This window comes from Camelus dromedarius, chromosome 13, assembly GCF_036321535.1.
Source record: "Camelus dromedarius isolate mCamDro1 chromosome 13, mCamDro1.pat, whole genome shotgun sequence".
Classification (NCBI taxonomy): Eukaryota; Metazoa; Chordata; class Mammalia; order Artiodactyla; family Camelidae; genus Camelus; species Camelus dromedarius.
Genome location: NC_087448.1, coordinates 93,176 through 116,632, shown reverse-complemented (window position 1 = coordinate 116,632; position 23,457 = coordinate 93,176). Strand labels below are relative to the sequence as shown.

At 42.6% G+C, this 23,457-nt stretch overlaps 1 protein-coding gene across 4 annotated transcripts in view; it reads left to right on the top strand.

Moving 5' to 3' along the window:
• The first annotated feature begins 1,964 nt into the window (after positions 1-1,964).
• Positions 1,965-23,457, top strand: part of CDC16 (cell division cycle 16) — a 38,822-nt gene continuing 17,329 nt past the window's right edge. For 2 of the 4 annotated variants that reach the window (XR_004141289.2, XM_031466398.2), the window contains exons 1-14: positions 1,968-2,168; positions 3,427-3,481; positions 3,575-3,672; positions 4,592-4,630; positions 4,959-5,102; positions 7,029-7,188; positions 8,143-8,234; positions 8,744-8,877; positions 9,679-9,758; positions 10,803-10,852; positions 11,757-11,830; positions 13,412-13,537; positions 20,204-20,356; positions 21,740-21,803. Coding sequence is in view for 3 of the 4 variants with exons in the window: in XM_031466398.2 (XP_031322258.1) it covers positions 2,121-2,168; positions 3,427-3,481; positions 3,575-3,672; positions 4,592-4,630; positions 4,959-5,102; positions 7,029-7,188; positions 8,143-8,234; positions 8,744-8,877; positions 9,679-9,758; positions 10,803-10,852; positions 11,757-11,830; positions 13,412-13,537; positions 20,204-20,356; positions 21,740-21,803 (1,317 nt within the window). In the remaining variant the exon portion in view is untranslated. Of the gene's footprint in view, positions 2,169-3,426; positions 3,482-3,574; positions 3,673-4,591; positions 4,631-4,958; positions 5,103-7,028; positions 7,189-8,142; positions 8,235-8,743; positions 8,878-9,678; positions 9,759-10,802; positions 10,853-11,756; positions 11,831-13,411; positions 13,538-20,203; positions 20,357-21,739; positions 21,804-23,457 lie in introns of all 4 variants that reach the window. The other 2 variants (XM_031466399.2, XM_064492913.1) reach the window with 2 other exon arrangements.

Below are 23,457 nucleotides of genomic sequence, written 5' to 3'. Positions count from 1 at the left end.
GTTTATTACATCTAAAGGAGGTTTGCATCTTATGGTAGGTTTCAAATTTCTCCCTAGCTTGTCTTTTGACTTCATTTGCTGTTTGTCTGTCTACTTAAAAATTTTTTTTGGTAATGAGAATGCATTGCCTTCATTTTAAAAATTTAACTTAATATTGGGGAAGAAAGGTTCAGTTCACGTCACCTCCATTTCCACTGCTTACAGGTCACTTGATTTTTCACTTGGGTAGTACTGACTGATTAGTCCCTCTACTCCTTCCGGATTCTTGCATCTTTGCACTTGTTAATTGCAGTTACATATTTCCACAGCTGCTTCCTTCTACTAGACTGAAAATTTTACATGTAGAGATTGTTCTCTGAGTTAGCTCTCTGACGTAGTGCATGTAACTTTTTCATTTTTACCTATTGTAGCTCCATATTGTCACAGGGTCAAGTAAAACATATTTGTCAAATTAGGTTTCTTTTTGCATTCAACTTGTCAAAGAAGGTTTTTTTTTTTTACAGCTTTATTGAGATATCTTTCACACACTGTAAAATTTGGAGTGTAGAGTTCAGTGTCCTTTGGGTTTTCACAGAGCTATGCAGGAATCACAGTCCATCTTAGATCACTGTCACCATCCTAAAGGAAATCTCGTACCTTTTAGTTGTCACTTCTCATCTGCCCAACCCCACCCCTCACACCAGCTACTGACAACCACCAATCAACTATCTATCGCTGTTGATTTGCCTATTCTGGATATTTCACATAAATGGCGTTAAAGAAAAAAAATATCCAGGTGGGGAGGGTAGAGTGAATACTTAACATGCACGAGGTCCTGGGTTCAATCCCCAGTACTTTCATTAAAAAAAAAACAAACTAATAATAAAAAAATAAATAAGCCTAATTACCCCCCACCCCAAATATTCAAATGACATTTGCACTTCAAGGAAGATTTTATTCAAAAGTAGGGAGCTATCAATACAGGTATAGGGGCCAATTTGACAGAAATTTGCAGTGAGGGAGAAATTGGGTTCCACTCAGAATGCAGGATGGGCGAGTGGGAACTACAGCCAAGGAGTGGGATGGGGGTCCGTGAGTGAAAACTGCTAAGAGGAAACACCAGGGGTGAGGGGGATTCTAACTGACCTAACAGGATTCTTGCCGAAGGCAGACCAAGGTGATCAGATACCGCCAGGAAGATTACAGGGGATGAGGAGTATACAGGGTGTGGGACTGTGGCTAAGCTAACTTACTGGAATTCTTGCAAAAACTGGACAACACAGAGAGATACATGGAAGTAAGACAGGCCTAGCTGAAAAAAGGTTCAGGGGAGTCTGAGCAGATTTTGGTCCACGAGAGAATCTCTGTCAGTGGAGTTATACAACACGAGGCCCTTTGGGACTGGCTTCTTCCACTGAACATAAGGTTCACACATGTCAACACTTCATTCATCTCTGCTGCTGAATAACATTCCATCGTATGGATCCAAAGTCTTAACAGATCCACTTCTTCAGTTCTTGTTCTTGATCGCAGTGTCTTTTACCTGCGTCTGAGGGATGAGCCTCTGGGTTTTGCCTGAAGACACTGAAAGGGACACTTGGCCACGGCGAGGACGCGAAGAGCATCTACACCACGTGCCAGGCCCCGGCGTGAGCTCACTTAACCGCCGACCAGCCGCACAGGTAGTTCTGGCCATTTTACCCGAGACACAGGAGTCACACCTGGATCCAAGGACACGAGGTAAGTGGGGCTGAACTCGAACCCAGCCCCGCGGCGGTCAAGTCCCCACTTGGAACGCGTTAATCAGCCAATGGCGCACGGACACGTCATTGGCTGCGCGTCCGCGGGGGCTTGAGTCTCAGAGGAAAGACGTCCACAGCTCCCCACGAACTCTAGCAACCCGAGGGGCAAGAGAGGGCCTCGGAACCAACGGCGCGACCCCCGTTTCCAGCGCCAGAGGGGACGCATTTGCGGGTGACTTCCGGGGCGGGGCCAGGCCGGGAGCGGAAGTTTCTGGGCGGTGCGCGCGGCCGGGCTGGGTTGAGGCCTGGGCGCGGGGCGGTGGCTGCGGCGGCGCGGGGGCGGAGTCCGCCCGGCGGCAGCACGAAGAGGGGCGCGCGCCGGACCCAGGCCAAGCAGCGATGAACCTGGAGCGGCTGCGGAAGCGCGTCCGGCAGTACCTGGACCAGGTGGGCGGCACAACCCGTGCAGCGCGAGCCGGGGCTCGTGGGGCAGCGCCTCCCGAGCCTGGTCCTTAGGGGCGGTTGCCCGCGGGGTCTTGGCGGCGCGCGGCCCTCGGACCTGGGCTTTCGTTCTGGTGTAAAGCCCCCGAAGGGAGGGGTTTAGCCCCCAGCCCTCTGCAGAGGGGAGGCTGAGGAGCAGCGAGCTCGAGGCCGTCTCGGCACACGGCGAGCCTTACACGTGTTCAAGCCCCGCTCCGGAGCCCGCCCAGAGCCGGGGCACTGAGATGCTCCGTACATCCTTCGTGCGAAGTGGAAGTTGAAGGGTTATTTCAGGAGGAAAGTTGCGGAGTGGCCTTTGAGTTTAGGTAGCTAATAGAAAATTTTCGAAAAGTTTAGTTGTAATTCTTATTTGGCCGAATTTAGAGGAACAAAGATAAAAACAAACTTGTAGTCTCAAAATCAGTACTTTTAAAAGTTCACATTAACTACCTTCGTTCCCTACACTACCCTTGAATGAACAGCAAACAATGTTTAAGGGAAAGAATTGTGCCCAGAATCAGCAGCATCAGTTTAATCTACGATGTCACTTCGTTTTTGCAAAATGTATGCTCTCCTGATAAATTAGAAACCAAGAAGGGGAGGGAAAAGGGTGTTCTGTGTGAACTGTTCAGAATTGGATGTGAAATGTTGCCAATTGTTTGCACACTGAAGGGCTGTATGTTGGTTTGCCACGAGTCAGATGACTTGAATAAATGCTTCCTGAGCACTTTTTCTCTGGCTCGGGGATGTAGTGAGCAGTGAGACAGGCCTGTTTCCACCCTGTGGGCGCGTTTGAGCAGATGTGTGAACATCCGCGCAGCCTCTTCCCAGGTTGACTGGCAGCAGAGCTCTGGGTTGGCATCCAGGAGGACTGAGGTTGCTAGCTGGTGGCTAGGGCTAGATGTTGCAAAATGGTAGTTTAAATGGTCTACTATTTCACGAACCTGTCCATACATTTTTGCAATGTGTAAGTTTTGTTTAAAATGTACCTTTTAGAACTGTATATATCAGAGCTCTTAAAATAATATTTTTATTGTACCACTGAACTAAAACTCACCTAGCCGCGAATGAGATAGAGGTATGATTGATAGACCCCCTACTACATGTAAAAAGCTATTATGTTGAGATGTTGACTTATTATGTAGCATTCTAATAATATTAAGATATCTGTGTAAAATTATTGAAATAACAGGGCAATTACTACCTTTTTTCTTTTTGGATGCAGCAACAGTATCAAAGTGCTTTATTTTGGGCGGATAAGGTAGCTTCACTCTCTCATGGTAAGTAACAAATTCTAATTTTTCTGATTTCTCTATTAAAAACCTGTCTCCTTTACCTTGAACTTCTGACCATTTGTGTGACTTTCCCTCCAGAGGAGCCCCAGGACATTTACTGGCTGGCTCAGTGTCTTTACCTGACAGCCCAGTATCACAGAGCCGCTCATGCACTTCGGTCACGAAAATTGGACAAAGTAAGTGATTGTATGAACCTCAGAGCTTTTAAAAATGTCATGAGGTTAGTATTTTAGGTATATGTTCTTTTCATGTAAAAATATTTTAAAGGATTCAATTTTTCTTATTAAATGAAAAGAGAAAATTTCTTATTCCTAATCTGTCACCTTGTTTTTCCCTCTTCCCACCATCCCACTTAGTCACCAAGGTTTGAAAGTTCTGTTTTCTAAATAGTTCTGAAGTGTGGATATTCCTTTCCATGTCATCACTCATATATTTCAGGCCTGTAATTTGTCTGTTTTGTTGTTGAAGCCTCTCTCCTTTCTCAAAAGGACATGTTTCCCACACCCCACCTTTCCTGTCTCTGGTTTACCTTTTAAACTTGCACAGGGTGGTCTTCCTAAAACACAGGTATGATTATGTCGCTCACAGTATCACTCAGTGATTTCCCATCACCTACAGAATAAAGTTAGATGCTTCATAGACACCCAGGGTCCTTCATGATCTCTCTACAGTCTCTGTCTGACCCGCCACCACCATCAGTACGTGTCATATGTACCCAGCCGTGCTGGCTGCTTGCAGTTCCGAAGCTGTGTGACAGCTACTTGGGCTCCGTGCCTAGAACGCTGACCCTCTCCCCTACAGATGTTTTCTTCTTCAGCTGCCTCATAGTTTCCATGCCCTTTCTTTCATGGTTTATGTCTCCCTTGCTGCAGACTCCTTGAGGGCAGATCCCTACTCCCTTTTGAATCCTTGGTGCCTGGTAAACAGTATGTTCATGATCATGAGTTAAAGAGTCTGTTTTTTCTTTTTTTTCCTCTGCAAGAGTAAAGGAGAAATTATGAGAAAAGCTTCCTTGACTTCATGCTTATAGTTGTCTTTGGAGGGAAGGTGCATGTTACCTTGATCTCGTTGTTAATAGACTCATTTCTTTCCTAGCTGTACGAAGCATGTCGCTACCTTGCAGCTAGGTGCCACGTGAGTATGCGCTCTGTCCCGCTTCTGTTTGGTGAGGGTTCGTGACGTGGGTGTTGTGTGTCCCTCCCGAGTGTGAGTTCCAGTAACGGAGCTTGCAGAGTAATAAAGTATTTCCTGAGGAAATGTCCTTTTTTTAGTATTATTTGCTATAAATATTGATTCTCCATTTGCTAAAAGTTGACATGCATGAAGAAAGTTTTACTTGAGACATTTTAAATTTAAGTAATGAGTGGGTATAATTTAGACCCTTTTAGAATCTACAGTGTTTGTGTGTGTCTCTAGTGTCAGAAGTCACAGGTGACGAATGCTTCTTCTGTTTTCTACACAGTTTGCTGCAAAGGAGCATCAGCAGGCTCTCGATATTCTTGATATGGAGGAACCGATCAACAAAAGGTTATTCGAGAAATGCTTGAAGGATGAAAGTGGTGGCTTGAGAGACCCCTCCAGTGACTGGGAGGTGTCTCAGTCCTCAGTAAGTGAGTCTGATAGGCGTGCTTCAGCGACATCAGTGAGAATTGCCCACGTGACGTGGCAAACATAAGTCTTCTTTTGTTTGAGTGTAACTGTGTTAAAACAGTTTGATTGCCAATTTATTTAATTTGCCCAAACCAAAAAGATTCTGAGACATTTCTGAGCCATCGTTTAGAAATTGTAACTGTGTCCTCAGATGGTTGAATCTGAAATAGGCAGACTTGAGATCTTTCTTCTCACATTTGATGCTTTAAACTACTCCCATGGGTGGAATAATGTTTCCCCTTCTTTCTGTATTTTAAGTGTTTTGTACCAGGAAACTTTGATTGCCTTAGATTGTTTCTTTCTAGGGAATGGCTTGACGTTATTTTGTATATTTTACTTTGTGTACTTCATATTTGTATGAATTGCATGTACCTTGTTGGCAGAGAGTATATAATGTGACATAATAAGTAACATCCACAGTCATTACTGATCTGGACTGTTAGCCTTTTAATTTTTAAACAGCTTTCTTGAGATACAGTTCACATACTGTGCAGCTCGTTCCTTTGCAGTATATTCACAGAGGTCTGCAAACCTCACACAGTCAATTTGAGAGCTTTTTTTCACTTCAGAAAGAAACCCTGTACCATTGAGCTCTTGCTCACCAGTCCCCCCATTTCCCCAGCTGTTCTTTTTTTTTTTTTTTAACATTTTTTATTGATTTATAGTCATTTTACAATGTGTCAAATTCCAGTGTTCAGCACAATGTTTCAGTCATTCATGGACATATACACACTCATTGTCACATTTTTTTCTCTGTGAGTTACCATAACATTTTGTGTATGTTTCCCTGTGCTATACAGTGTAGTCTTGTTTATCTATTCTACAATTTTGAAACCCCAGGCTATCCCTTCCCACCCTCCACCCCCCAAGTTGTTCTTTATAACTTGTCCATGAGGAAGACTTGGCTACTCTTCTGTTCACCTCGTAAAGCTAGGAATACTGTGCGTGCTTTGGTTTTTCCTTTTTAAGTAGCACATTCATTTTTTTTGTGAGGAAATGCATTTATGAGGGAATTAAGGATTATTATTTTTGAACCTCTTATCCATTAATTGCTAAGAAATGCTTGATTTATTTCTAATACAGTATTTTATGAAATTACTTTTTTAATAACTGATAAGATACTGTATAGGTCTAAGATTCTCTCATAATATCCTCTAATATTTTCTAAATTCTGCTTTCATGATAAATCTCATTCATCCCATTACCAATTACAGCTGCATCTCTGGGCCATCTTTAAGCTCAGTTATTTTTTTTTGAGGTTCAGAGCCTGGAACATAAATCAAATTTCCACATCTTCTTGTTAATGGTAGTAGTAAGGTGGCTACCATGTGAGCAGCTTACCATGTGCTGGCTACAGATAGTATTACCTGTAACCCTTGGAGAACCCTCCAAGATGAGGAAAGGAAACTGAAGAACAAGAGGTTATATCACTTGTCTAAGGTCAAGTGTAAGTACCAGAGCTGGGATTTGAACTCAGGTCTGTGCAGTTCCAGAAAGCTGTGCTCTTAACCACTGTGCTGCGTGGCTGTCAGTTTTCTAATGTTTACTAAGATTCTGTCATTGAGATCTACATATCAAACTACCCTAACATTTGATTTAATGTATGTACGCTCTGTCTGCCGTCTCTGAATCATTCCCTATTTGGGACAGAACTAGTAATGAACAGGGTAGCGGTAAAGGTTTGTTGAAGTGAGCCGAGCCCAGGAAAAATAGATTAGAGAACTTTTACTCTGCTTTCACGTTTCTATTAATTATGTCTGACTTTGGAATGGAGCAGATCTTTCTAGATGTTAAAAAATGTCTTGGCCTTTAGATAATGTGTAATGTTTGATAAAAAATTAAGTTTAATAGTGTTGATATGTAACTCATCATTTTCCAACAGATAAAGAGTTCTATTTGTCTTTTACGAGGGAAAATCTATGATGCTCTCGATAACCGAACTCTCGCCACCTACAGCTACAAAGAGGCTTTGAAGCTCGACGTCTACTGCTTTGAAGCGTTTGACCTTCTCACTTCACACCACATGCTGACAGCTCAAGAAGGTTTGGAAACCCAGGTGTCTTTATGTTTAGCACAATTAATATTTTTTGGATTGTTTTTTTCTTTGAAATCTGTCGAATCAAGAGCAGGCTATGTACGGGTTTAAATAAACCTATTAACCTCCTTAATGTCTTCAAATATGAAGCACATTGCAAAATGCAATACTGTTCAGTGCCTCTTGCAGTCAGAGTCTTCAGGGACTCTCTGACGTGATGAGTGATTTGAGGTTGTATAAGAATTCATTATCTCGTTTAGTGATTCCCAACCTGGCTGAACTTTAAACCCTGAGGAGTTCTAGAAACATCAGTGTGCAGGTCTCAACTCCCGACCAGTTGAATCAGAATCTGGTGGTGGGGCCCTGGTGTCAGATGATTTAAAGCCCCCAAATGATTCTGAGCTGCAACAAGGGCTGAGGATTGTTGCCCTGGTGTGTAGCCAGTGATGTGAGGTGGATACGAGAGAAACAGAGAAGGTGCAGATATTGCATTGATGGGATTCAAACACATTTTAGCCTAAAGAGTGGTTCTCAGCCAGGGTGATTTTGCCCCTGGAAGACATTTGGCAATATCTCGGGAGAGTTTTGATGGTCACAGCTTGGGGTGGGAGGCGAGTGGGAGGTTGCTGCTGACATCTGTTATGTAGAGGCCAGATACCCTGCAGATATCCTGCAGTGCATAGGAAGCCAGCACAGCAGAGAACTGTCCACGTGGGTTTCAAAGCCGACCTGGTGGTTCTTAGGTCTGGTGATGACTAGGATTGCCTGGAAGGTTCATGGACAGCCCTCAAGGTGGGTCTCACTACCAGGGTCTTAGTTTTCTCTAAAACATTCTGATCGTGTTTTTTTTTTTTTTTTTTGAGTTCACTTTACTTAGACCAAGAACTATAAAAGAATATTTTCTATTGCTGATTCTTCCCCCTAAATATTGTGAGGACATTTTTTTCTCAAAATTTTTTAGAAAAAGAACTTCTTGAATCACTACCTCTCAGCAAGCTCTGTACTGAAGAACAGGAATTGCTACGTTTTCTATTTGAGAACAAATTAAAAAAGGTAAGTAAAAACAAAGTTAATTTTTGTGTCATATGAATTTTTTATTTTTTTCATTAAATTTAGTCTATCCTTTTACTAGTTGAAAATTTTAAATTAATTTTTATTAATTTAGCACATTTGCAAGAATAGATTATTTTAAGTATATGATATGATTCCTAAAAAAGCTTCCAAAAATGTCTGTCTTCCTCCCAGGGACTCCTTATACTTGTAAAAGATTGAACTACCAGGTAACGGAGGGCTGTTGTGTGAAAATGAGAATTTTTTTCTTAAACTCCCTGAACTTCTACTTTGTAAAATACTTCCTACCATGGAATTCTGTGATAAAATTGAGAAGAGAATTAGACTTGTTGAGAGGAATACTGATGATACTTGAAATTAAAAAATTAAAAAGTTTTGAGAGGTTCGCACGTGTCCACGTGTGAATTCTTGAAACAGTTGGGCCAGATTGAGCCTGCCTTTTGATTTGGTATTGCTCGTTGAGTTATGTTTCCATTTTTTCTCTATTTCAGTATAATAAGCCTAGTGAAACTGCCATCCCTGAGTCTGTAGAGGGTTTACAGGAGAACCTGGATGTGGTCGTGTCTTTAGCTGAAAGACATTATTACAACTGTGACTTTAAAATGTGCTACAAGCTTACCTCTGTGTAAGTACACCCACTTGCTTTTGTGTGGGAACAGAGTTCAGCCCATTTTACATAAGAAGTGCTTGGGACGTGCTTTCTGAACAATCTTAGACTAATGGATGATCCTTTAAGCTGCTTTTTCTAGCTGCAGAATATCAAGGGGAGTATTGTCTTAAAAGAGCAATTTGTAGGTTTATGCACATTTGTCCCTTTATCCCACTAACTGGGGAGTATACATGTCCCTCCCAGTTGGTAATTTGCAAGTTTGAAATTACAATTCTGGTGCATAGTTTTATGAAATCCGTTCTTTGTTAAAGTGGAGACTAATAAAATCCTGCAGGTACCGGGTGTCAGGCTTACTAGCCAGGCCTCCTCCCCTAGTTTTCCAGTTCACACTTGTCCTTTAGCTGAATTACATATACTGTTTGTAACGGATCTTTGGGATTGCTTGAAATCCTTGAATTCACAAACATTTTAATTGACAAATAGTTAGGATCTATTTAATAATTCATATTATTTTTGATCCTTCTGAATAATTGGGCCACTTTTTTGTTACAGTTCTATTAAAGTAAATGTATATGATGATGTCTGTTTTTATTCCTTCTTAGATTAGGGTTCCCACCCCCCCACCCCCATTTCTTTTATAGCCTAATCATCACCTTAACTGAACTTGCCTAAAGATAGCAGAGTCAGGAGAGTAAAAAAGTACTACAACCCACATTGTTGTACATAACATGGAAATGACTGCTCAGATGTAATCTGACTGTGACGAGTGCTGTTACGTGCTGTTTCTGGGGTCATGGTGGTTGCTTTCACTTTCAGAGTAATGGAAAAAGATCCTTTCCATGCAAATTGTTTACCCGTACACATAGGGACACTTGTGGAGCTGAATAAAGCAAATGGTAAGGTTTTTTTTTTAATTAAAAAAATTATTATTAAGACTGAAAGTGTTCTGTAACTCTTGAAATTCTGTCTTACGAATCCTGGGTAATTGAAATCTCAGGTGACAGCTGGGGGATGAAATGCTTATCAAAGTAGCCAACAGAACACACCATTTCTTTATCCCTGCTTCCTGCTTCCTTTTCTCAAGTGTAGTTTGTGCTTTAAGGTATGTGAGCTTTTGAGTGATGGGTAGCAGTTTTGCCTTTTTTCTTTTTTGTAAAATCCGTAAGAAAGTTGATACAGCAAAAGTCAGTAACTTTAGAAACTGGCAGGGAGCAGAATTTTTCCTCTTGTTTCCATAACTTAATATTTCAGAAACATTTGAAGTGTTTGAACTGTATTTGCCCTTAAGTCTTTTAAATTGAATAGTGAGCTGGTCAGGAGGATAATAGCTAGGCCCCCCCACTTGGAGCCCTGCTGCTCAGAGTGTGTTCTGGGGACCTGTGGCACCACATCCCAGGAAGCTTTCTGGGGCGCAGGCTCTCCAGCTGCCCTGGTCTGTGGGGCCGTAGGGAACATCATCGTTTATGTGCTGGGACTTGGTGTGACTCCAGAGATCGTCTTGCTGATCTGATGGCTTGGGAAGTTTGGTCAGCCAGGTCGGGTATGGGTGGTAAGATGGTCCATAAGGGCCCAGAGTAGGGGCGTGGCTTTAAGAGAGGTGAGGTGCTCTGAGGTAGCCTCTCAGGCACGTGCAGGCCTTTGCCATGGCTGTTCATCCTGTCTTCTAGTCACTCGGCAAGCACTCTGTGCCCACTCAGGCTCTGGCATGGGGGGAGGGGGAGGGGGTTAAATGAAAACAGTTATAGTGTCTACCCCATGGAGTTTCTGTATTGCCTCAGGTAAATGGATTTTCTGTCTTGCAAAGAAAGAAAAGTATGAAATCACTGCTGCGAGGACAGAATTTATATGATTATGAAGAATTGTAACTGGGGAAAATTCATGTCTTAAAATTCATTTGATATGAGTAATTTTATTCTTTTTTTTCTTTCTCCCTACTGTAGAACTTTTCTATCTTTCTCATAAATTGGTGGATTTGTATCCTGGTAATCCTGTAAGTAAATATAAATCTTCTTTTTTCCTTATTGGGTTTTTTTTCTTACCTGAACTTTAAGAAAATTCTTTAACTAGTAGTTACACAAAGGCTACATTTAAGTTCAGACAATAATGTTTTATCTGAAGGTGTGGGAGTGGAGTCTCCTAGCGCCTGTGATAATTAAAAGTAGCAGTTCCTTTTCCAACAGACGGAAGTATTTTCTTAGTCTGTAACTTTAAACAGAAATCTATTTTTTCTGATTATAGAAATTATATATATTTATTATTTTAAAAGGCTTAACATACAGAAAAATGAAATATTGAAAGTGAAAGTCATGCTCACACCTCTCATCAGCAATGCTAGTAACTGCTTAGCAGCTTTCTCCTGTGCATATTATAGGGCAACTAACGGATTGCCCACTGATTGAATCATTGTATCTTCCAAACTGTGGATCAGAACTAAGACCTAGAAATTGAAAATGGAATCAGGAACTCTGTCCTTGAAGACAGAAGTCCTGAGTCAGGGTCTGAGTCTCAGACAAGAATCTGCACCCTAGACCAGCCTGAAAATAATTTATCAAGAGGTGAAACTACTGCCCAAGAAGTTGGCTAACAAGGTGGAATGTGGTAGAACAGGGATCGGGCCAGGGAAGATACACAGTGCGGGTGGGAGGCCAGGACTCAGGCTGGTTGTGAAATCGGGGTGCCCAGGGGGCCTCGTCTATGTCAGGTGCTGTAGGGGCCTGGTTGAAGGCACCCTGAGGAAGGGCTGTAGAGAGTCTGTTCTCTTTTCATCTAGGACTGAGCACACAGCCTGTCTCAGAGAGGTTTCTGACTTGAACTAGAATATGTGATGGAACGTCTGATTTGATCAGATTCCCAGTTCAGACATCTTTGGTCATGGTAAATTTTAAACTTTTTAGGTGTCTTGGTTTGCAGTGGGATGCTATTATCTCATGGTTGGTCATAAAAATGAACATGCCAGAAGATATCTGAGGTATGGATTTATTGTTTTTCTCCCTCTTAGTGAACCTGTAAGAGGTAATTTCTTGGTCTTCTGCTTTAATGCAGTAATTAGTATTACGTTTAAAAGCTGTGTGAAAGAATAAATGTTTCCTCAGGTTCTGTTCAATTTTATCACTTCCTGCTTTGCTCTTTTTAAGATGTCCTCAGGGGAGATAAAAGCAATGAGTGGGTAGACCTTGTTCTTAAGGAGCTTATGCTGTATTTAAATGCTTATTTATCAGTGAGAATAAACACGAAGCAGTGAGGAACAGCAGAGTATTTTGAAAGTTTTCAGTTACAGAAATACTGTTCTCCTCCTGTTAGGACTCGTGTTGATAGTTGTGCAATTACATGAAAACTTAGCGTCACTAAATGTGACTATGAAACAGAATTCTTGGCCTGGTGAATGGGTTTGTGTAAGGATCTGCTGTGATTTTAGCTCAAGGAACTCCATGCAACCCAAGCAAGCTGCTTAACCAACGTTGGTCAATTACTCAAGTACCAGAAAATGTCTAGTATGTGAAGAATTGATTACTGAGGATTTAAGATATAATAATACCTGTGATTTCCTCCATGTGAACCAAGTAGAAAATGGTCCTGTGGGAAGTTTGTAAACTTTGGGTACAGACTTCAATTCTAATCCAAGTTCTGCCACTTACAGCTGTAATTCCTTGGGAGCATTCATTTCTCCGACCCTCTCTTTCTTTTGTAAAGATGGGAATGATGTAATATTTGTATCCCAGGATCGTTAGGGAAGTTGATAAGACGACAGGTAATGGAGGAAGTGCGGAAGCTCTCTGGTTAGTTGAGTGTGAAACATTTTAGAAAGATGTGTTTGTGCTCTTTCCAGGAGTAGGATGATTTGTGTTATAATAGTTCTTTTGAACTCTGTTGCTTTGATTAAGGGTGCTTACTCAGTAATCGGCTCTGCATGAAACAGGGAATATGTGGGTAAAAGAAAACTTAGAAAATAAAATGCTCGAAAGTGGGGATCTCACTATTTATGTTTTCCTGGTTTTGTGATGTGTTTTCTTTATTCCTTCTTGTGAGTCACCTAATTGAAGACTGTTTAAGACTGTGTAGTCTGGTCTGTGAACTAAGGTGAGTCACCTGACCATCCGCAGGGTACCACTTAGTCTTTCCAGCCTCAGTATACAAATTCTAAGATGTGAACAATAGTTTATTCTGAAAGTTACTGGGGTTAGGTGGTGCATACAATGCACAAAACAGACCTTCGTTAAATGGTTGCTGCTACCACTGTAGACTAGGTTTCAAAGTGAAGCTCCTGGATTATGGATCAGGTGAGACTTGTAAACTTTACACACGGTGCTCATGGGCTCCACGCAGCACCTGAGAAGTTGTGGACCTTTCCTGAAGTTACTTGAAATTTTGCTTGTACTATTAAAAAACATTATTTTATTTCAGGTGAATTAACATAAATGTTACATTAGCGTTTAATATGTTGACAGCTCGTTTATTTACTTAATTCTGATGTCCTTAAAGGCATCAACTTACATATAGCTAACTTAATTTGAGAATAAATAACATACTTGAATGAAATCTCTTGTTCTAGCAAAGCTACGACGCTCGAGAAGACCTATGGGCCGGCGTGGATAGCGTACGGGCATTCGTTCGCGGTTGAGAGTGAGCACGACCAGGCAATGGCCGCCTACTTCACAGCCGCACAGCTGATGAAAGGGTGCGCAGAGCAAGTCCATTCAGCAGCGAGATTTTATTCTAATGTCTCTGCCATGTGGTTGCTGAGCTCAACAGAAACATAACACTGGTGTCTTGTTAGTAGTTTAGGATTGTAAAGTAACTTGGAAATGAAGGAGAAAGAAGCTGGTGTAGTGATTTTGCCCGGCAGTTTATCTTAACCAGTACAAAGGGGGCTGGCCGACTGGCTCAGGGAACAGAGGAGGATGGAAGCTGTTTTGCACATGCTCATACAAGAATGAAGGTATTCATGAGCAAAATTACTACTTACATCCTGCTTACGTCCAAATGCATTTATGTGGCTTAATTCATAATCCAAATTCAGAACGGAATCTGCCAGCACTGTGGATTGATACCAGCAGTAAATGTGTTGATGCTGAGTGGGTGTGCCCTGACCCTGACCCTGACCCTGACCCTGAGAGCGCGTTACTTTGAGGATTGAGTTGCGGTTACTCCTGTTGATTCTTTTTAGAGTCGCCATTGGTTTCACCCTGCAGTGCTGTTTGTGTGGCTGCCTCTGCTCACCGCTGCCCATCTCCGCATGGAGAGGCGCCGGGTATGGGAAGGTGCCTGCCTGGCGGTCTTGGCAAGGGATGTGCCTCTGGAAAAATAGGAATAATAGCATGATTTACTCCCAGGCTTACCATGAGGGGTAGTTGAGATAATACCAGTTAAAGACTTTGTGAGTGTTTGACACATGGAAAGTACTCAGTGAAAGTTGATTACCTTCATTTCTTTGCTTGTAGGAGTCAGGAGGGGGATCCTGTGCTTCTCTGTATTGAGTTCATCTTACTAGGTTTGATGTATCTTTCCAGACTGTCAGACCCATTTTGGCATCCAGTTCTGCATCCGTATTACCTGTGGCCCCAGCTTTTTTAGTTATATTAAATATGATATGTATGACTTTGATATCTACCTAGCCATCCATGAGAATATTGTAAAGATACAGCTCCCTAGCTGCTCAGTCTGTCATAGCAAAATACCATAGACCAGTAGTTTGAACAACAGAAATTAATTTTCTCACAGTTCTTGGGTCTGGGAAGTCTAAGGTCAAGGTGCTCGCGGATTTGGTTCCTGGAGAGAGCTCTCTTCCGGGCTTGCAGATGGCTGCCTTCTCACTGTGTCTCACATGCCAGAGAACTAGGTCTGGTGTCTCTTCCTCTTATAAGGGCACCAGTCCTCTTGTGTTAGGGCCCTGCCCTTCTGCCCTCATTTAACCTTTATTATTTCTTCACAGGCCCTCTCTCCAAATACAGTCATTGGGAGTTAGGACTTAATGTGTGGCTCTAGGGGAAGACACATGCATTCAGTCCCAAGTCCATAATACTAGCATATCACTAGACTACTCCTCCAGATTAGAGCTGTTCAGCTCAGTACTGCTCCACCTCAGTGGTGCTCATACCCAGTCCTTCCTGTGCGGACGGGAGCCCACTGGGTATGAGCCCTTCCTGGTGCTTTGCTGAAGCTTGACTCCAGTGTCTGCACGCACCCCTAGTCTATCAGGCTGGTGAACTGGCAGAAAAAAGTGACTGACTGTGTTTTTTATGACCACATATTCAGGTCTGCTGATTTTATTTTGCTATCCTGGATGTTCAATTCCAGAATACTTATTACTAGTTACTAGGTAGTTAGTAGCTAAGAATCAAAACCAGTGATAATCAGTGACGTAATTAATACCTTTAATGTTTTCCAGTTTGGCGCTCTTCTAGTTAAACTTTCAAACTGGCTCATGAGGATAAGCATTATTTCTCTCTCAGTTTCACTTTCACACCAGAACAGCTTTGCATTTTCTTAACGTGCCCTGTGTTTGGGTAATTGTTTGGAATTGCATACATGTTTTTAAATTTTCTTTATGATTCTTTGAGCCACTGGCTATTTAAGAGTGTGTTGTCTAATTTTCACATATTTGTGAATTGCCCAGATCTTCAGTTACGATTTCTAGCATAACTCCGTTGTGGTTGGAGAACATGCTCTGTGTGATGTCTGTCTTTAAATTTATTGGGCCTTGTTTTATGACCTCACGTCGTCTGCCCTAGAGGATGTTCCAGGTGCACTCGAGACTTCTGCTTGTGCTGGATGCAGCGTCCTGTCACTGTCCCTGGAGCCTGATTGGGTTGTAGTGTCGTCCGAGTCTTCTGTTTTTTTGTTGATCTTCTGCCTCGATATCCTGTCCATTATTGCAAGTGGGGTACAGGTTTCCCCACTTTTTGCAAGTAAAGTGCTCCTGTGAAACCTTTTGTAAGCTGAAATTGCAGACAGTGAGGAAGCAGTTTTCTTTGTCTTAAAGGCAGAAATCCTCTTCAGATTTCCTTTGGTTAGCCAGCCAGATAGACCTCTTGCAAAAGTGAGGTGGTATGAAGCACACCTTCGAACAGCGGGGGTCCCTGTATTGAAGTCTCCAGCTATTATGGTTGAATTGTCTGTTTTTCCCTACAGTTCTGGCAGTTTTTGCTACCTGTATTTTGGGTCTTTGTTGTTAGATTCTTGATGGATTGGGCCTTTTATTGTTATAAAATGTCCTTTGTTGCTTCTGGTGATAAATTTTGTCTTAAGTCTATTTTCTCTGATAGTATAGCCACTCCTGCTCTATTTTGGTTACTAATTGCTTGGTATATCTTTTTCCATCCTTTTACTTTCAACTTGTTTGTGTTTTTTGAATCTAAAGTATGTCTCTTGTAGACAACAAATAGTTGGATAATGGCTTTATTATTGATTCTGCCAGTTTCTTGCCTTTTGATGGAATTTTATCCATTTATGTGTAATACAGTTACAGATGAGGTAAGATCTATGTTTGGCATTTTGGTCTGTTTTTATGTCATACGTCTTTTTCTTCTATTCCTCACTATTTTTTTGGTTAGATATTTTGTAATGTACCATTTTAATTGTTTTTTTAATGTTGTACGTTTTTTGAGGGTTTTTTTTTTTAAAGTGGTTATCTTGGGGGTGATAATTAACACCTTAAATCAATCTAGTTTGGATTAATACCAACTAGGGTGCTTTTCAATACCAGCAACCAGTTCTCTGATTCTCTAGACACCAGCTGGGACCTACAGGTCCACTCAGTTCTGACACTGACCATCCAGAGGTAGTGCAGACCTCGTAGGTTAAGGGCTCAGTCTGTAAGACTGCCCCTCCCCACTCTAGATGCCAGTTGCAAATCCTGGGCCACTTGTACTTCGGCCTGACGACTACTACTCAGGTTCCCACAACCCCCTCCTAAGGTTTGATAATATGCCAGAAGAACTCACAGAACTCAGAAAGGCGTTTTGCTTATTATAAGTGATGTAGCTCAGGAGCAGCCCAGTGGAAGAGATGCACAGGGCAGGGTGTGTGCGTGGGGGCACACCACCCTCCCAGCACCTCCATGTGCTCGGCAGCCCAGAGGCTCTCCGAGTCTCATTGTCCAAGAGTTTTCACGGAGCTCAGGCTCCAGCTTCCTCTTCTAGGAGGTCTGTACGTAGGCCTAGAAGTTCCAGCTCTCACATTCCTTTATCTTCCTGGTGGCCTGAGATAAACCTGGGTGTGATCAGAGGGGCTCCCGTTATTCAGGAAATCTGTGCCAGCAACCAGGGACAAAATTCAAATTTATTTCTTACCTTAGGGCGCCAACTTAATGTCAATAGATCAGAAGAGTTGCAAACAGAAATACATGTATACTTTCTTATGCTTACCTGTGTTGTTCCTTTGAACTCTTTACTCTTTTACATGGATTTGAGTTACTGTCTCGTGTTCTTTCATTTTGGCCCGTGGGGCTCTCATCACTGTTTCTTGTTGGGCTGGTCTGCTAACAGCGAGTTCTCTGTAATGCGTTGTTAGGGTTATCTCCGTGTGTGGTATTGTTTTCAATGAGGCTTTGAGAGGAAAGGAGAGCAGGTATATATTCTCACTGTTGTTATATTAACCCTTTTTACCGTCTCAAGCCTTCTTCCTTTGTGCCTGTGGATGAAGATGCTGTCGGGGTGGCTTCCTCACTCCAGCACAGCTCTGCCCTCCCTGCCCCAGCGCTGTTGTTGGGAGCATCACGCTTCTGTGTGTGGAAGGCTTCGTCTTCCACACACAGAAGGCTGTTTATTTATAGACTTTGCTGTGTGATAATTACATATTCACCTTTACTGGTGCTTGTTTTTTAATGTGGATTTGAATTACTGCCTGGGGTCACTTCCTTTCAGCTATAAGAACTTCCTTTAGTGTTTCTTAATGAGTCTGAAATAGAATTTCTCAGTTTCTGTTTCTGAGAATGTTTTAATTTCACCTCCATTTTTAAGAGATAGTTTTGCTGAATATAAAATTCTTGATTGTCATTCTTTTTCTTCCTTTGAGTGTCATCCATCTGCCTTCTTGGCCTTCAGGTATTTGATTAGAAGTCAGGTGTTAATCTTATCTGGTATCTCTTGTATGTTATTAGTTACATTTTGTTACTGCTTTAAAGATTATTAGTTTATTGTTTACTTACTTATTTAGTCTTTTTCAGTGGTTTGACTGTGGTTTGTCTAGGTAGGGATTGCTTGGGAGGTTTTTGAGCTTTGGGATGTGTTTGGCCCAAGTGTTGTTTGCTTTCAGTATTCTTTCTTTCCCCACCCCTTCCTTTCCCCCTTCGCCCTCTGGGGCCATCGTGCATGTGTTGAAGTGCTTGATGGTGTCCCAAAAGCTTGTGGGACTGTTCCTTCCTTTCATTCCTTTGTCTGCTCCTCAGACTGGGTAATCATTTGATCTTACTCATGTTCACGGATTTCTTCTGCCTGTTCGAACTACCGATGAACTCTCCTAGTAAGTTTTTTATTTAGTTATTTTACTTTTCAGCTCCAGATTTTCTGTTTGGTTCTTTGTTATAACTTGTATCTGTTGTTGTCATGTTTGGTGAGACCTTGTTCTCTTACTTGAGTTTTGTAGACATAATTCCCTTTAGTTCTTCGGGTATTAAAAATAGCTTACAGTGTTTCTCTGGTAAACCCAGTGTGTGGTCTTCCTCCGGAGTAGTTTCTGTGGCCTGCCTTTGTCCCCCTGTGTGTTGCCGTACTTGCCTGTTTCTTTGTGTGTCTCTTTATTTTTTATTGTAACTGGACATTTCAAGCAATATAATGTGGCAGTTCTGGAAATCAGATTGACCCTGCTCTACCCCAGAGTTTGTTCTTGCTATTTGTTGTGGCTATTTATTTGATGACTTTGCTGGACTTTTAAAAGTTCTGTGAAGTCTGTGTCCTTCATCACATGAGGCCACATGACAGGTTCTTTCCAAGCTTGAAATGAGTCTCCCCCTCTTCTGAAGGACCCTGCTCTGTACAAGGGCATGCCGGCAGTGTTCCCATGGCTGATACTTCTGCCTAGCCCTCTACACTTACTGCTTGCACTGAGCCCCAGGGTCATCCAGAGATGGGAGATTGGGGCCTTCTCCAGCCTTTCCTGTGCATGCGTATGGCCCTGTGTGTGGCCTTCTGGGTCCCTAGGAATATGTTGGGGTTCTTCAAACCCCTTACGGACATTTGTTCCCCAGATTTCCTGTAAGGTTTTGGTCAGCCTCTTGTTTGCCTCAGTTGGTACAGCTGCCTCAGGTTCATGTTAAACAGTTACCACCAGTTCTTTTCAACAAATGCCCTGGTAGGTAGATGTTTTTCTGGGTGAGCTCTGAGTCAGATCAGATAGAGATAAGCCATGAATGGGCCTTTCCAAGGATCTACCAGATGGGGCACATTGTGACAGTCCTCTGTCAGTGTTTCAGGAGCCCCAGATGCATTTTGTCCCCTCCAGTGGCTGCCAGGCTGCTAGTTTTCTCAGCTGGTGTGGAGCTGGGGAAAAGGAGGTGAGAATCGGACAAGTTCAGTGTCACAGGGTTTGCCGTTCTGAGACTCAGCTGTTTTTTCTAGAGTAAATACTCCTCAGACTGTTGTAAGCTGTTGGGTAACTTCCAAAGTTCTGGAGTTTATTCTGACAGTTGTTGGAGGAATAGACTTTTGGAGCTCCTAACTGCATTTCGGAAGTACTTCCTCCAGGTAAACACATGTAGAGGCTCTTCACGACCCTTCTGTAGACAGGACAGTCTGACTTCAGTCGTAATTGCAGATTAGAGCCAGTGCACATCGCGTGGACGGGGTCAAATCCGTCTTCAAAGAAAGGTTATCTTCCTGTGCTCCCTGGTCTGATAGGGTGAGGAGATGAAAGTTCAGTTAAGGTTAGTTATTCTGGGCCTGGACTGCTACAGAGGCATGAAAATAGGGTGCGCACGACGCGGTTCTGAGCTCTTCAGCGCACACCCATAGCAACTGAAGGAATGCAGAGCTGTTTAGGTGGAGGGTCCGAAGCAGCTTCGCAAAGGGAAGTGGAACTTGAACGCAGTCGTGAGGGGTGAACGTCGCTGAGTCAGGGAAGGAGAAGGAAGAAGACAGTCTGCTGGGGGCCAGCCCTTCTACTTTAGAGGGTTTTGTTTTTGTTTTTTACTACAGAAGAATGAAAAATAAGGGTAAACAGGTTGCTGATAGAGTCTAGAAGTGGCAGCTGATTAGTCTAAAAGCCCATTAAACATTCATTAAATATAAGTAAATGAAGTGTTAGAAAAAAGGGAAGGTTTTAAAATTATTTTTGCAGGTGGGATTTGACATCTGCTAAGTTACAAAGCTTTTGGTGTTGAATATGTGAAATTTTCCAATATTTTTAGGTGTCATTTGCCAATGCTTTATATTGGATTAGAATATGGATTGACCAATAACTCAAAACTGGCTGAAAGATTCTTCGGCCAAGCTCTAAGCATCGCACCAGAAGATCCATTTGTTATGCATGAGGTTGGCGTGGTTGCGTTTCAGAATGGAGAGTAAGTACTGAAAGGCCCAAGCCCTTCTGCTCCTCTTCTGTAAACAGAACAGAACCTTCATCACTAGAGCTTAACTGATCAGAGTGACTCTTCATAGATGTTTATTTTAGGGAAGGAGGTGGACAGTTAAAGAGAATAACAAGTGTTACCTTGGAATTCTTTAGAAATGCTAAGCCTGAGTTTTGGTCTCCTTTGCTGTGGGCTGTCACCAGCTGTTAGTTCTAGGATGGGACAGTTGTTGCCAACTCTGTCAAGTCACTGGAGCCCACAGGTTGGCCTGGAGGCCCTGTGGAATCCTTGGTCATCTCTTTGTTGGCTAGGAGTTTGGTTCACACGTTTGAGAAAGATTTCGCACAATTTTGAAACAGAAATACTTCTTTTTCAGTTACCAGTTAATCTGAAAATGAAACCAATTAAAATGACCCAGTTTCTGAGTTTCCTGGTCGGTAGCTGAAGCATTACTGTAGTCTTGAATATTTATAGAATAAGTAGTTCAGTGTCAATTAGAAAAAGAACTATCTATAGTCCTTTGCACTAAACTATATAAATTTTAAAACAGTAAATTAGTACTACTGTAGTGTTTTTTGTGTGTATTCTAAAAACTGGATTATCTAGTATTTATAAAAGAGTTTGGAGCCTTTTTAATAATGTATAGTAACAATTTAATATGCAGTCAATTTATTTGTCACCCTGAAGTCGGTACTTGACAGTGTTTTCACATATGCGAACGAGGGTGTGTCCCAGTGGAGGTCAAACAAGTTGTTCTGCCTTCTTGTTTCCACCCCTATACTGTGAGCAAGTGTTCTTTCTGCAGTCCATTTGGTGCCCCCCCCCCCCCATTTTTGTGCCTTTTGTTGGCTATTTCACTGTTTAAAGTGCTCCCAGATGGAGTGCTGAGGTGCCAGGTAGTGTCCGAAGCATGGAGGCGGGTGCTGGGCAGAACACATGTCCAATGAGCCCTGGTGGCGGGGGGTGGGGTGGTTGTGCTGCTGGCGTGGGCTCAGGGCTGTGAGTCAGCACCATACGCTAAGTAAGGTGTTGCCAAAGAGAAGCAGGTACGGAACAGATACACTGAGCACGTGGTGAAGATGTGAGCAGAGTTTGCAGTCTATCCCCAGGAGCGGGTGTTTGGCACTGGCTGGAGTGGGGCTCACAGTGACTTCGCAGAAGATAATTTCCTAGAATGTTGAGAATATGCTGTATCTCCTAAAATCATCGCCTCTTGTGATGTTGAGTCATTTATCTCACTTAAATTTGAATTTTAATAAACTATTTTCAGAAGTTTACTTGTATCTCAATATTACTGGAAAGAGATACATTTTTCTTAAAATGTTTGTACATGCTAATTTTGAATAACCTGCAACCTTTTCCCCTCTATTTCAGATGGAAAACAGCGGAAAAATGGTTTCTCGATGCTTTGGAAAAAATCAAAGCAATTGGCAATGAGGTATTCTATGTAATTCCTGTAAATACACACACACACACTCATAATTGTGTTTATTATTAAATGAAAAAAAAATACTGTTAGACAGTGTGTCTTGCCTTGAATGTAATAACCTAGTGTTTATCATAGCAGGTGTTTGTTAATGTTTGACCTGTCCTGGTGCAAAGTGTTTTTCCACATGGTGCAAAGTGAGTTTGTTTCTAATTGAGAGGGCAGGTGTTGGCTGTTTGCTTCTTAAGAGGCTCTAGTTTTGGGCTGTGGGATTAGACAGAATATATTTGATATGGGAAATATGTGATGATTAGTGGAAGCTGGTAGGCACTGTGGCATCCAGCATGTCCTTTTTGAGAACTTAAGAACCTCGTCTTTGATTCCAGGAATCTGGGATGCGGAAAAGGGTTAGATGTCATTAAATAAGACCTCTCATTGCGCTTCCTTACCTGGTACTTGATGCGTATTTAGGCCTTTAACTAGGGTCCGTCGTGTGAAGCATGTGTGAATTTGTGCTAACAAACTTTCCAGCCAGCGTGGCTGTGTCAGCACTGGTGTTACATTAAAATGACAACAGCTTTAGATACTGTGAGCTTCTGGGGTTGTGGGCTTGCTTGTTGCCACTCTTTGGTTCCTGGTTCTTTTTATTCTCACCTGTGTTGTTTTATTCTGTCTGATTATCACTTCCCAGTTTCGTTCTGTTCCTGTCTGGCACACTTGCCCACAGCCCGCATCTTCCTTCGTTGCGAGTTCCTCTTTCCTGAGGCAGACACAGCTCCCCGGGGCCCTGCCAGGTGGCAGTTTACCTGTCCCTGGAGACAGAGCTTTGTTTACTTTGCTGTCTTCTTATTTGTCAGATGAGCTTAGAAACACTGTACTTCTGAGTGTCTGCACGTGGAGGTACGTGAAACAGGCTCTTCCACAGCTCAGCCTCTGGTGGGCTGGGCAATACATGTTTCTGGAGTATAGGTTGCCACTTACCACCTTGCCAGTTTTCAAAGGGTTGAATCCCTTAGGACCTTGCTACTCAAGACTGGACCAGCCGCATCAGACTGGACCTTAGAGCTCGTTAGAGGTGCAGACCCTCACTCCTACTGAGCCAGGGTCTGCAGGGTTAGCAAGGTCCCCAGGTGGTTCTCAGGCACAGAGAAGTTTGGGCTGCACTGTCCTAAAGCACACTTAAACTTGAACTGTGTGCTTTGATGATCAGAAGACACTGGATTCTTACAGACATTTAAAGTAATGGTTTAATTACGAAAGCACAAGACTATTAAACTTTCAGAATGCCCATTAAAGGGTTATATGCAGAGGGGGAGATACTGTGTGACTTAGTTATAAACTGCAGCAAATGTCAGAGTAGCCACAGGAAAGCAGTTGTGCCCAGGAATCATTAAGGATTTATTTTGCCGACGTGGGCAGTGCCTCCTAGAGCCAGGCCCAGGGCAGAGAGTGCGGCCCAGGTGTGTTTGTTCACCTGGTCCTGACTCACTGCTCACGTCAGCTGTGTCTGAGGCTCTGAGCTGTGCATTGGGAGGGAACAGAGAATGGTTCGGTGTTGACTGTCTTCAGGTCTGTCGGGCGCGTGCACAAGTAAACTGGCAGTGATGACAGTGCACGGACCCGCTCTGGTGGATGGAGTAAGGGAGGCCTCGCAGACTTGAGGGCA